The 15122-nt window shown below is 45.3% G+C and overlaps 1 protein-coding gene across 1 annotated transcript in view; it reads right to left on the bottom strand.

Annotated features, from left to right (window-relative positions):
- The window catches only part of adamtsl2 (ADAMTS-like 2), a 38633-nt gene extending 23719 nt beyond the window's left edge, over positions 1 to 14914 (bottom strand). Inside the window, exons 1-8 of the mRNA XM_056292905.1 lie at positions 14810 to 14914; positions 13096 to 13238; positions 12930 to 13005; positions 12388 to 12490; positions 10857 to 11002; positions 7823 to 7946; positions 3924 to 4004; positions 381 to 556 (exon numbers count right to left, since the gene is read on the bottom strand). Coding sequence (XP_056148880.1) covers positions 381 to 556; positions 3924 to 4004; positions 7823 to 7946; positions 10857 to 11002; positions 12388 to 12490; positions 12930 to 13005; positions 13096 to 13238; positions 14810 to 14914 — 954 coding nt within the window. The remainder of the gene's footprint in view (positions 1 to 380; positions 557 to 3923; positions 4005 to 7822; positions 7947 to 10856; positions 11003 to 12387; positions 12491 to 12929; positions 13006 to 13095; positions 13239 to 14809) is intronic.
- Positions 14915 to 15122: the final 208 nt, after the last annotated feature.

Raw genomic sequence — 15122 nt, forward strand, 5'->3', positions numbered from 1 at the left:
GCAGGGAAACGTGAACAGATTTTCAAGCCTGATAAACACTGAACCGTCCTCCTGCAGAAGACACGAAACTCAACCGCTAGCCGAAAAAGGACAAAACAACCACCACTATAACTAGGTGCATCTGTGGGTTTGAGAGAGACAGAGAGAAATGGGGAGATGAGAGCCTGAGAGGGAGGGAGGGAGGGAGGGAGGGAAGGAAGGACGGACGGACGGACGGACGGACGGACAGAGAGATAGACAGACAGACAGACAGACAGACAGACAGACAGACAGACAGACAGACAGACAGACAGACAGACAGACAGACAGACAGACAGACAGACGGACGGACGGATGGATGGATCGACAGACGGATGGATGTGATGGAGGGAGGCCCATACCAGGATGTTGATGGGCTGGTCGATGGGGCCTTTGGCTACGATGTACTCGATCCCAGTTTCGTAGACGTCCATGGGCCGCCGGTACTTAAAGACGGTGCCGGCGGCATGGAAGTTCTGCGGGCTGTCCACCTTGTACGCCCCGTTGAAGAAGAAGTTCCCCGCCTGGTCGGTCACGGCTGGGGGGGGGGGGCAGAGAGAGATCAACTGGAATCATAACAAACACTGAAGCATTTACTGACCATTCTCTTGCTCTCTCTCTCTCTCTCTCTCTCTCTCTCTCTCTCTCTCTCTCTGTCTATCCCTCTCTGTCTTGCTCTTTAACTCTTTCTCACATCATCACTTCACTGTCTTTCTCTCTCTAACTCTGTTTTTCTGACTTTGTTATGTGCGTTTTTGTGCTGTTTAAGTGTGCATCTGTATGTGTGTGTATGTGTTTGTGTGTGTGTGTGTGTATGGGAGAGAATGTTGTGTGTGTGTGTGTGTTTGTGTGGGAGAGAGAGAATGTTTTGTGTGTGTGTGTGGGGCGGGGGAGAAAAAGAGAGAAAGATCACTTAAATTCTGGATGCACCTTAAATCAAGTCCCCTCGACACGCTGCTATTTATTTATTTATTAGCTGCTCCGCCCCCTCTGCTGATCCGGGGAGGGCTGCAGACTACCACATGCCTCCTCCCATACATGTGGAGTCGCCAGCCACTTCTTTTCACCTGACAGTGACGAGTTTCACCAAGGGGTTGAAGCGCATGGGAGGATCACGCTATCCCCCCCCCCACAGTTCTCCCTCCCCCTGAACAGGCGCCCCGACCGACCAGAGGAGTCGCTAGTACAGCGATCAGGACACATACCCACATCTGGCTTCCCACCCGCAGATACAGCCAATTGTGTCTGTAGGGACGACTGACCAAGCCGGAGGTAACACGGGGATTCGAACCGGCGATCCCCGTGTTGGTAGGCAACGGCATAGACCGCCATGCTATCTGAATGCCCCACATTGCAATTTAGAGCATTCCAAATCCAAGAGCTAAGCACCAAAAAGTGTCCTCTCAGTCAGCTGGTTGTGAAACTAACTGACCCCGTAACCACTAACACAGATGAGTTTCAGGCTAGCACTGCTAACCAACCACAGATTGAGTAGACCACATCATCACACAATGCAACAACTCATATCTGGAACATTGGGACATAGAAAACAAATTAGAACACCAATTAGAATTTATCGGGCCCTAAAGAGAGAACACAAATGGGCTGATTATCTGTCCACTGTCAGAGACAGTAAGCAGAGACACATCCTTACCAAGTACAGGCTCACTGACCACAGTCTAGCCACTGAAAAGGGCAGACACACAAAACATCTTGGCTACCATAAGAGCAAAGAATATGTGGTCACTGTACAGCAGGTGAGGTCGAGACAGAGATGCACTTCCTGCTAAATTGTGAGAAATTTCAGAACATAAGAGAAAAATACCAGGAGAAATTTGAAAACCAGATTCCAAATATTCTACTCCTCGATGAAAAACAGTTACTACTACTACTACTACTACTACTACTTTCGGCTGGTCCCATTATGGGTCGCCACAGTGGATCATCCGTTTCCATCTCTTCCTGTCCTCTGCATCTTCCTCTGTCACACCAGTCACCTGCATGTCCTCCCTCACCACATCCATAAACCTCCTCTTTGGCCTTCCTCTTCTCTGGCAGCTCCATATTCAGCATCCTTCTCCCATTATACACAGCATCTCCTCCACACATGTCCAAACCATCTCAATCTTGTCTCTCTTGCTTTGTCTCCAAACCGTCCAACGTGAGCTGTCCCTCTAATATACTCGTTCCCAATCCTGTCCTTCTTCATCACTCCCAGTGAAAATCTTATCATCTTCAACTCTGCCACCTCCAGCTCCACCTCCTGTCTTTTCATCAGTGCCACTGTCTCCAAACCATATAACATAGCTGGTCTCACAACCATCTTGTACACCTTCCCTTTAACTCTTGCTGGTACCCTTCTGTCGCAAATCACTCCTGACACTCTTCTCCACCCACTCCACCCTGCCTGCACTCTCTTCTTCACCTCTCTTCTGTACTCCCTGTTAATTTGGACAGTTGACCCCAGCCACTGAGGATGCACAAGCCAGTGCATTCTTAGTGCCGGTCCCTAGCCTGGATAAATGGGGAGGGTTGCGTCAGGAAGGGCATCCGAAACAAATGTGTGGATCATAAATAAGATTTGCTGGATGAGAAAGAGCAATGGCCACTTATTTTAGGAGAGGGCCAAAGTGCACACCTTGTAGCACAATATGTGTCAGAATGCCATAGCCTAAGGGGTCAGTGCGTGACCAAAACACTCAATTACTGTTCCAATTATTGTCAATTACTGTTCCAATTATTGTCAATTACTGTTCCAATTTGTCAATTACTGTTCCAATTACTGTCAATAACTTCCAATTACTGTTCCAATTATTGTCAATTACTGTTCAAATTACTGCCAATTACTGTTCCAATTACGTTCCAATTATTATCAATTACTGTTTCAATTACTTTCAATTACTGTTCCAATTATTGTCAATTACTGTTCCAATTATTCTACCTAGTCCTTGTTCCATTTATCTTAATTTTTTTTTGTTTAATACTCTATTAAGACATTTCCCTGTCACCTGCTTTGGCAACATGGTAATGATGCAGTCATGCCAGTAAAGCATCACTGAACTGAACTGAAAAGAGTTTGATCTAGAGTATATGTGTGTATTTTAGTGTATCAAGAGTGTGTGTGTGGGGGGGGGGGATAGAGAATGTCTTGTGTGTGTGTGTGGGAGAGAGAATATTTTGTGTGTGGGGGGAGAATATGTTTTGTGTGTGTGTACTTTAGTGTGTCTAGAGTGTATGTGTGTATTTTAGTGTGTCTAGAGTGTATGTGTATTTTAGTGTGTCTAGAGTGTGTGAATGTATCTGTGGGTGTATGTTTAGTCTGTGTTAAGTGAGTATGAGTTTGTATGTGTTTAGAGTGCATGTATGTGTGTGTGTGTGTGTGGGGAGAGAGCGAGAGAGAGAGAGAGAGAGAGAGAGTATGTTTTGTGTGTGTGGGGGGAGAATGTTTTGTGTGTGTGTGTGTGTGTATTTTAGTGTATCTAGTGTGTGTATTTTAGTGTATCTAGAGTGTGTGTGTGTATTTTAGTGTATATTTTAGTGTATCTAGAGTGTGTGTGTGTATTTTAGTGTATCTAGAGAGAGTGTGTGTGTTTGTATATTTTAGTGTATCTACTGTGTGTGTGTGTGTGTGTGTGTGTGTATTTTAGTGTATCTAGAGTGTGTGTGTGTATTTTAGTGTGTCTAGAGTGTGTGAGTGTATCTGTGGGTGTGTGTTTAGTCTGTATGTGGGAGAGAGAGAGAGTGTTTGTGAGTATGTGTTTGTATGTGTGTGTTTAGACTGTGCTTGTGTGTGTGTGGGGGGGGGGGAGTGTTTGAGGGTGAGTATGTGTTTGTATGTGTGTTTAGAGCGCATGTATGTGTGTGTGTGTATGTTTGTAAGAGGCAGGAGAAGAGGAAGTACCCACCCAGGACGTCAGCAGACTTCTTCCTCTCGATGACCTGAATGTCCCATGATCCTTCAGGGATTTGTGTGATGAAGGAGTAACCTTGTTGACAGGAAACAAGGAACAGGAAACGTCAGGTTTCTAATTAAAGTCACTGTGAGCTGCTCAGAGACGGCCTGACTGTCATCGATCCAGGCCAGGACGAGCTGCCCAGGCCAGGACCAGCTGTCCAGGCCAGGACCAGCTGAACAGACCAGGACTAGCTGGACAGCCCAGGACTAGCTGTCCAGACCAGGACCAGCTGTCCAGGCCAGGACCAGCTATCCAGGCCAGGACCAGCTGGACAGCCCAGCCATCTTCACGTGTTACTGAGGAGTGCTGAAGGTTTATGAAAACCTTACTTGTTCATTAAAACTACCAGAAGTCATTAAAACTTCTGAAAATCCTTCCAAGGAGCACCTTTGTAGCTGAACTGTTACAGTGTATGCCACATGGTCGCACCTGCCGCTGGTTCGATTCCAGCCGGTGACCTTTGATGCACATCATACCCCTCTCTCGCCCTCATTTCCTATCTGCCTCTTCGCTGTCACTATCCGATAAAGGTAAAAATAATCTTTAAAATATTTTCAAGAGCGGATGTGTGAGTTCTTGTGGCATTAGCTGTTGCCACCAAGTGAAAAATCTCTGAAATAGCGTCCAGGTAGCGTAGCGGTCTATTCCGTTGTCTACCAACACAGGGATCGCCAGCTCGAATCCCCGTGTTACCTCCGGTTTGGCGTCCCTACAGACACAATTGGCTGGGTCTGTGGGTGGGAAGCCAGATGTGGGGATGTGTCCTGGTCACTGCACTAGCGCCTCCTCTGGTCGGTCTGGGCACCTGTTCAGGGGGAGGGGGAACTGGGGGGAATAGCGTGATCCTCCCACGTACTACATCACCGTGGTGAAACTCCTCACGGTCAGGTGAAAAGAAGCGGCTGGCGACTCCACGTGTATGGGAGGAGGCATGTGGTAAGTCTGCAGCCCTCCCCGGATCGGCAGAGGGGGTGGAGCAGCGACCGGGACGGCTCGGAAGAGTGGGGTAAAAAAAAAAGTTTGTACACACTTACACGTTTTCTTTATTTTTACTAAACTACACTTAAGTACTAAATGAAAGAACTTGTTGGGGGGGGGGCATTTCAAACTACATATTTTAAATTCAAATTTGTTTTGGAAAGAAATTCAGAAATAGGCAATGAATTCCATATTGTGAAAAACATACATTCAGTCAGGTGTGTCCAAACACGTGACTGGTACTTCATATCTGTATGAAGCTATCGGCTTATTCTCCAACAGTGTTCCATATGAGGTGTTGCTGAACCTGCACCTGAACTGACTGCTGCTTCTAGGCGAGTTGGATTTACACCCATCAGCCAAAACATTAAGTCTCCTTCGTGCTGCCAAAACAGGCTCTGGCCTGTCGAGGCATGGACTCCTCGAGACCTCTGAAGGTGTCCTCTGGTATCTGGCACCAAGACGTTAGCAGCAGATCCTTTAAGTCCTGTGAGTTGCAAGGAGGCACCTCCATGGATCGGATTTGTTTTTCCAGCACATCCCACAGATGCTCGACTGGTTTGAGATCTGGGGAATTTAGAGGCCAAGGCAACACCTTGAAGTCTTTGTCATGTTCCTCAAACCATTCCTGAACCATCTTTGCCGTGTGGCAGGGTGCATTATCCTGCTGAAAGAGGCCACTGCCATCAGGGAGTACTGTTGTCATGAAGGGGTGTACCTGGTCTGCAACAATGTTTAGGTAGGTGGTACATGTCAAAGTAACATCCACATGAATACCAGGACCCAAGGTTTCCCAGCAGAACATTGCCCAGAGCATCAAACTGTCTCTGCCGGCTTGCCTTCTTCCCATAGTGCATCCTGGTGCCATCTCTTCCCCAGGTAAACGACACACACGCACCCAGCCATCCACGTGATATGAAAGAAAACGTGATTCATCAGACCAGGCCACCTTCTTCCACTGCTCCATGGTCCAGTCCTGACACTCACATGCCCATTGTAGGAGCTTTCGGTGGTGGACAGGGGTCATCATGGACACTCTGACCGGTGTGGCTACACAGCCCCATACACAGCATGCTATGATGCACTGTGTGTTGTGATACCTGTCTATCATAGCCAGCATCAACTTTTTCAGCAATCTGAGCTACAGTAGCTCTTCTGTGGGATCAGACCAAGCGGGGCTAGCCTTCCCTCCCCATGTACATCAATGAACCTTGGGTGCCCATGACCCTGTCGTTGGTTCACGGGTTGTCCTTCCTTGGACCACTTTTGGTAGGTACTGACCACTGCAGACCAGGATCACCCAACAAGGCCTGCTGTTTTAGAGATGCTCTGACCCAGTCGTCTAGCCATCACAATTTGGTCCCTTGTCAAAGTCACTCATATCGGTAATGGACTGAGCCAATGTATTCTCTATGGGACTGATATGTTGACGGATGACGGACAGGAAAGATGGATGTCCATCATTCGACGGACATATGATCCACATTTTTTTACGTACATCAAAAGTTAAAACCATCCAAACTTTTGATGGACCGCAGTATACTTAATCATCTGCTGTTTGTTCGATAGCCAGTCAGATGCATTGGTGCAGCTTGTTTTCTCTCATTCAACATGAAGGAGAAACTCACGGCTCTTTTCTTTCACTACCATCAATTAATAATGTAGACACTGTAGAGTCACTGTAGAGACGTCTTATTCTAAAGAACACCAATAATAAGAAGCTTGTGTTTGTTGGCATCCATCTCGACTTTTTTTCATATTCCAATTGAACAGAGAACGGATAGTGTGCGATCCAGTGGCGGCTGGTGCTAAAAAAAAAATTGGAGGGGGGGGGGTGTCGCAATTTACCTTGGTGCAGCACACCTGACAGCTGCTTTATTGTCCACACAGTCATAGAGTTGTTAAGAAGGACAATGTAGCCTATAGATTTTATCAGGGTTCATAGACAGTGGATGATTGACAGTTGTGACAAGGCGTCGTGGTGGGTGTGAGCATGATTGACAGCCACGAGAATTGTCCAATCACATTAGATAAAAAAAAATTAAAACAAAACCAATTCCCTGCCGATAAAAGTGGGAGTGTCTGGGGCAGCACAGAACTGCGCCTCATGGAAAATCTGAAGAAACCAATCAGACTCAGGTCACCTGCTCGCCACAAGTTTGAGGGCTTACATAAGGTATGGTTTGGCCAGCGCCCCTTGGCCAGGAAGTATATGTTCTCAGACAGAAACTAACCAAATACCATTTGGAACCGATATTTAATGGCTGCTGACAGGCGCTCACAGACTGAAAAACACTTTTATTTCATAATTATTTGCATTATACAACTAAACTATATTTAAGATGCTTGAGTAGATTTTCATCTCTTGATATTCGAAGGGGGTGGCGCTCCAGCACCCTGTACTGGCCAGCCGCCACTGGTGCGATCCGTATACAAAATTTATCCGTTCTGTCTGGCCGCCTCCTAAACCCTTTGATTTAGGTGTAGCAATGAGCCAGAACTGTCACAGTCAACAGCTTTGTACAACATCAGCTCACTTGTCCACCTAAATCAAACCCAGCCATCAATAATGTTATCATTTACAGCTGTGTTTTTCCTGCTACGCTAACATCAGTTTAGACCAAGCTCAGTCCAGCAGTTACACATGGTGTTTCACCTTTACATGCTAGCAAACTCATCCTAGTTGCATAGGGTTTAGCTCCTCTATTGTCCAGGCAGTAGTAAGTGGGCTTTAATGGGAGGACAGAGGCTGCGGTGGGTTTGACAGCATCCCACATGGAGCTGATTGTGGTTTAACCCCTTGCTTAAAGGCACTTTGGCAGAGAGACTAGGCAGTTTGGTAAATGGTGACTTGGTCTCGGTCCTCTTACCTAGAGTGGAGGTGCTGCGGCGGAAGTTTCCGGTAACTCTGCTGCAGCTGCTGCCATCTCCCTGACAAACTCCACATTTATCCAGCGTGTTGGAGGAGAAGAGCACGCCGTCGCACCCAATTGGCTGAGAGCAGAAAACCAGGAAGTGGATTGCAGAAGGTTTCGAAAAACACACCAGCAAGCAGAAAGGAATTTGTCTTAATTCATGTGATGAAAGTGATGGAAAATCTGGGTCTTACACACTTTTCCCAACATGACAAGTGAGTTTTGGAGGGCTGTGTATAACTATGTTGCCTCCTCTTAGAACAGACCGCTGAAGAACAGTTTAGGCCAAGCTGCCTATCTGGACATGCACTGGACATGCACACAACCACTACACAAACAGATGGTCCAACACAGAAGCCCAAACCCCTCAAGACAAGACTCAGCAGTTTATCTACACCTAAAGGAGAAGACACACTCCTTCGAGGACAGCAATGTACACATTTTGGACAGGAAATGGAAATGGAAATGGAAAAACCATCCCTCAACAGAGGAGGAGGACTGCGACGCCACCTATCTCCCACTTACAATGCCGTCCTTTCATCTCTACCCAGGAGACTTAAGAAGCTTAGCCTCCAAGAACAACAGTCGCTCACTAACGGCTCCAACGACTCATGACCACTGAATGGAGCACTAACGAAGTCGAAACTAACACCCCCAATGACCGTCGCTGCTTAACATCGGATCACAAAAAGCCATGCATATTAATACCTCTGATAACGACGGGCGTTGCTAAACATCGGAACACAAAGAGCCATGGACATCAATAGCTCTGATAACGACTCCAAAGAGGATAAATATCTGAGTCTCATCACCAGCCAGTCAGACTAGCTTGGTCTAGTCAGAAAGGCACGAACTGAGGAAGCCTCTTGGATGAGAGGCGAAACGTCTACACGGATATATACCAAGTCCAGTTGCACTTTATTCAACTCCTTTGGATAACCATGACCTGGATGAATGAGAACATTCACAGACTATCTGGACATGTTTTTAAATGGCTGCCACCTGCTGCAGCCAAAAATTAAATGGTTCAATCTATCAAAGAAGGTTGAATCAGTTCATCTGGACACAACATTTACTGACAGATACGTTTCGTCACTTAACTAAGTGACATCTTCGGTCTCAACTGACTGCAGGTATCCCCACCCGTTATAAACAACACAGTACAATACAGCGCCTACTGACCGAAACCAACAACCAGTTTCAGATGCAAAAATGGGTGTGACCATTAACTAGAGTTCCAATGGCCATGTGTACTATTCACAGAGGATTGGGGAATATTTGCAACCACAGCACTGTAAGATGGCGACAGACGTACTCTTAGCCCCGCCTCGGTTCAGGGGTGGTCGTTCCCTCTTAACATAGATGGCCTCTTTCATTTTACGTCATCATCACTCCATAGTTGCTCGCACATGTATGTTGCAAGCTGTGGCTGCATCACGTGACACCACAGTACGTTCTATGATAGGGCAACACTAAGACTACCGTTCATCCCCGCTGCCCATTGTTGTTGACAGTTTTGCTGCATCCTTTCTTAAAGACACACGTGTCTGAACTGTTGACAGAACATGCTAATAGTACGCACATTTCAGAGTGCATGATGTCAGTATAGAAGTTTAAACAAATTTAGGGTGTGAAAGATACATGTATGCATACTACTACATAGAGGTATTAAGTGTGGAGCTTATGGTCACTGGATGAAGAAGACCATGCCATTATTCTCTGAGCTTTGGTCAAATTCATGGAGACAAATGCCCAGGGGATAAATGTAACTTTTTTTACATTTCATGATTAAAAATGCCTTAAGCACAAATGAAGAGCCAAGGCTGAAACAAACGGATGAAGCAAAAGTAACAAAGTTCTCCTAACTGGAAAGTGACCAAGTTGGTATTCTGGTGACACACGCAAAAAAAAAAAAAAACACTTCCGCATGGATGTGAGTCCGCCAGCTTTAACATACGTGGTGCATACTACATCACACTACATACTTGAAGTGTGTGGAATCTGCTAACAATTTGGACACTGCAAAAACAAGTTTGGTCTCCAAACTGTGACTGGACCGTCCATATTTTCCACTGGTCCACCCCTTTGATATAGCCATCAATGAGAGGGAGGCCAGACCCGGATCTCCAGACAAAAATCAATATGATCGATTCGTCAGACCGGTCTTGCTCGCAACGCTAGCCAGCGCTCATTTCTGGAAGGAGGTGTCAATCTCGAAGTGGCTTCCTTGGTTCAGTAAAGTTCGAAAAAAGGATGTGAATAGAAAAAGGACAAAAGAAACTGAAGACAGAGAAGTCTGTGGGAGAAATGTGTCTCAGTTATTAATACTTATAGGAGTCAACTTGTGTCTTGTAAACTGACATTTGAATGAATGTGCAATGATTTGTACAATTGCATCCATATTTATGAATGCAAGTTTTACATTTTGCACAAATACCTAAAAAAAAATGTATACATTTTCCCTTGTCCATAGCATTAGTTGCAATAAGACAGTCTCAAATCTAAAATTGACTTGTGAACTGTTGAATCTGCATTTGTGGATCACATGACATGTGTGCATTGCTGTAGTTCTCTTTTTCGCTTGAATTTTGAGACAAATTTCATGGTGTTTCGGATTCACACACTCGTTACTACCGATCGACACGTGACAACTGAGGTTTCTTCTTCGGTGGTGGAGGGGAGCAACCCAACTAGGCGCCTACTGAACTCGGCTCAAGGACCTCGGCATTGACCATAATAACAGTAAAGCATACCCTGGGCCATGGGTTAACCCCGACAACGAGACTACTCAGCTCCCCAGACATATACAGTATAGCAAGGGAGCAGGTAGCAACCACAATACTATAGTCTCATTATTCTATAAGACACAAGTTAACGTCTGTGAGAAACAAATTGACTCCTATTAGCATTAATAATTATGCGGCAAATATCTCTCCATAGAAATCAGAGATAAAAGAGCAACCAATGACAAAAAATGCTCTGGACTCACCTCACACTTACCGTCCACGCACACCCCGCGGTAGCTGCTGTACTTGCAGGAAGTGCCGTCGCGCGCTGTCACCATCAGCTGCCTCTGACCGTCAGCCGTGGTGCAGTGGAGGTCGCAAGGGTTACTGGAGATGTGCACATAGTCATCTATGTGCGCACAGGTCAAAGGTCATCAGCATTTGTTAAACATTATTAGCATTTAAATGCTCCCACTGCAACAGTTACTACTACTACTACTACTGCTATTCCTACCACTACTACCATTACCACTACTACTACTGATACCACTACTACTATTACTACTACTATCACTACTACCACTACTACTACTACTACTACTACTACCACTACCACCACTACTACCACTACTACTACTACTGCTAATACCACTACTATTGCTACTACTATTACTATCACTACCACTACTACTACTACTACTAACACCACTACTAACACTACTACTACTGCTACTACTACCACTACTACCGCTATCACTACCACTACTATTACTACTACTACTACCACAATGACTTGACTTAATGCTGCGAGTCCCAGGACCACTAAAAATTCTTCTTCTACTGCTACTAGAACTACAAGCAATATTAATAGTAATAATAACAATAATGATTAGCAGAAGAAGAGGAGAAAGAAGAAAAAATGTCAATGGTCATATGTTTCAAACCAAAAAAACAACATCAAAACCACTTAAAACTCTAAAACTCAATCTTAAAACCTTTTAGTCTCTCTTACTTCCTGTGTCCTGCCATCTCTTCTGTTTTAACTACACTGTCAAGACTACAACAAACACTACACTGAGTTTCAACTGTCATGGTTTTACTATCGCAGTTTAGTGTTGTGCTTCTTTTATCTGATTCTTTCGTTCTCTTCTCTTTGATATTGTTGTACTGTACCCCCCCCCCTTTTCTCCCCAGTTGTATCGGGCCAATTACCCCACTCTTCCAAGCCGTCCCGGTTGCTGCTCCACCCCCTCTGCTGATCCGGGGACGGCTGCAGACTACCACATGCCTCCTCCGATACATGTGGAGTCGCCAGCCGCTTCTTTTCACCTGAGAGTGAGGAGTTTCACCAGGGGGACGTAGTGCATGGGTGGATCATGCTATTCCCCTCAGTTCCCCCTCCCCCCTGAACAGGCGCCCCGACTGACCAGAGGAGGCGCTAGTGCAGCGACCAGGACACATACCTACATCCAACTTCCCACCCGCAGACACGGCCAATTGTGTCTGTAGGGACGCCCAACCAAGCCAGAGGTAACATGGGAATTCAAACTGGCGATCCCCGTGTTGGTAGGCAATGGAATACACTACCCAGACACCCCCTGTTGTACTGTGCTTTTAATGTGTAAAGTCTTCTTGAGCTTGCCAGAGGTGCCTTATGAATCATAATGTATTATTAATAACGCCTTCAAGGTGGATGCAAAGAAAATAAACACCCATGAGACTGACAGAGAGGACAGTAGAATAAAATAGAGTCAACATTTTTCTAACGAGTAGTAGACTAGTGTTAATACTTACCGGGGTAGAGAGGTTTCCAGGTGTAGCTCCTGCCGTTGTAAAGTTGAGAGTTGAAGGACCAACACTGCTCTTCTCTGAAACTCCGTCCGCTGGGAGGACACTCCTGAACACAGAAACAAACCAACCGCTACTGACGAAACGACGTCGTCAGGACACATACCCACACCCGTCTTCCCACCCACAGACACCGGCAAATGTGTCTGTAGGGACACTCGACTAAGCTGGAGGTAACGCGGGGATTCGAACTGGCGATCCCCGTGTTGGTAGGCAATGGAATACACTGCTACACTACCCGAACGCCCTACAATGGGGTTTTAACGGGTTCATTTGGTCCCGTGACACAGAGACACAGACAGGGGTGCTGTATCTCCTCAGGGAGGTGTAATGGTGTGTCGACCCAACGAGACCAATCAAAACACACTTATGCTCCAGAGGGTTTTTCAGCTTTCCAAGTGATGTATATCTGGAAATGAATGGCATGCGGGAAGACCAGGTCCTTGTTCTGACCTCATGTGATGTCATGTTGGTGTGTGTGATAATACCTTGGTGTTGCAGAGAAGATATTTCTTTGCTGTGCCGGTACAGGTCATGTTGTCCTTCCCAACAGCTGCTTTCTTCCTTTAGGCAGAAAAAAGGCTTTCAGATAGAATGTGTGTGTGTGTGTGTGTGCGCGCGCATGTGTGTGTGTGTGTGTGTGTGTGTGTGTACCTCTGTTTGAGGCAGTGTCTCTCCTGGGACATCACCCCCCCTCCACAGGTACGTGTGCAGGCCGTCCACTTGGCCCACTCCCCCCACCAGTAGGTGGTGACTTCCAGCTCCTCCTCCAGACTGTTAGAGGCCACGCCCTCCTCCTGGACACACACATGCACACACACATGCACACACACACACACACACACACACACACACACACACAGGAACGTATGAAAACACGCAGACAGATAGATGCAGACACACACACACACACACACCCTGATCCCACAGTGAGTAATGTTCATAGCTTGATCAGCAGAGTGCTGGAAGGTGCAGCAGTCTGTAAAGGTGTGTCACACAGCAGCTGTGTGGAAATACCAGACAGAGAGCATCAGACGTGCGTGTGTGTGTGTGTCTTTATGGTGGTCAGCTCATCGAGCCTTTGCCCTATCTCCTCTTCTTTGTCCTCATTTCATTCTGCTTTTGGTCATTTTTATCTCTTCTTATATCTTCTCACCAATTTTCAAAAACATCTCGGTTGGAGTCACATTACATGAGTTGGTTAGAGTTCCTTTTATTATCTTATCTTATCTTACATCTTAGCTTAGCTTATATCTCATCTTATATCTTAGCTTATCTTATATCTTAGCTTATATTTTAGCTTAACTTATATCTTATCTTACATCTTAGCTTATCACATATTATCTCAGTGGGTCAGAGTCCAGCCGGTGTTTTCATTTTATGCTGAATCCCAATAGTCTTTGTCTTACCATCAGTTTTTGTCTCCTATAACACCGTATTATGCACACACACACACACACACAAACACACACATATGTATGTATATGTATGTATATATTATATATATTTATATATAATTCTATCATTTATTCTGTGCCTTTCTGTTAATATTTTATTTCTGCCAAGTTTTGATAAGCATTTTTTATCTTTGTTTCAAAAAGCGCTATATAAAGTTTGTTACTATCATTATATTACATGCGTGTCTGTGGATGTGCATGAGGAAGACTGTGGGCAATGAAGGGAGTAAGTCATTGGTTGGCTGACTGATGGAAGCAGGTGAATAAAGAGGATGAAGAGGAGGAGGATTTGAAGACAGCTGATGACAGCCAGCAGAAAAACCAATTAAGAGCCTAAAAGGTAAAAAAGACGAAAATGAGAGAGACAAACAAAACCTCGGACCGATCAATTATAATCGTCAAGAGTAATATGAATCAAATATAATGTCTTAAAATACAACTCCCACCTTTACTGCCGTAACTGTTGTTTCTAAATGGAATTGAACAAAATCCTTTTTCCCGGTCTGAAACACACAACGGCTGTGTTGTCTCTGTGTTAGCCTGCTTCCAGCCTGAAGCTCCTCTCACACTCCTCAGTTTCACTTCAAGATTAAGTTTAAATTTACCGTAAGTTTAAGTTACACTTGAACTGTACGTGTAAAGTCCTAATTCATGATCAAGGCTAATCGGGTCCTTGATTTCAGGACATCCAGATTTTAGAGGGGTCCTTCCTAGAAACCCTGTAACATCTGAGAGGACAACAATGTTTATGGTCTTTTAGCTCTTTTGTTCTGGTTTATTCACTTTGATTGTTTTTCCTCAGTACATTATTTATTCATTTATTATTCATTAAGTTATTTAAAATGTCTGTATAAATCATGTTATTGAAGTTATAATGTTACTATCATTATTGTAATAACATGAGTTCCTACCTGTAGTCCTCTGGTGGAGAGGTTTCCCACAGACACAGTCAGGGTAAGGAAGCCCAGCAGGACCAAACCAGTTTCCCCACACTGTTCCCATGACAACCGCTTCATCCTGCCAATCAGAGACCAGGGAGAGATGTAAACCAAGGAAGAACAAGTCCATAGCATACAGCCAGCCGGCCAAGACAAGATGGTTGAAGGCAGTGGTTCTTACCTCCAGTTGTCTGGACCCAGCAGTGCTGCTAGATTTCTGTCCTATCAGGTTATTACATTATACAGTGCCATGAAAAAGTATTTGCCCCCTTCCTGATTTCACCTA

This window comes from Lampris incognitus, chromosome 1 (genome assembly GCF_029633865.1).
Source record: "Lampris incognitus isolate fLamInc1 chromosome 1, fLamInc1.hap2, whole genome shotgun sequence".
In the NCBI taxonomy this organism is placed as follows: domain Eukaryota; kingdom Metazoa; phylum Chordata; class Actinopteri; order Lampriformes; family Lampridae; genus Lampris; species Lampris incognitus.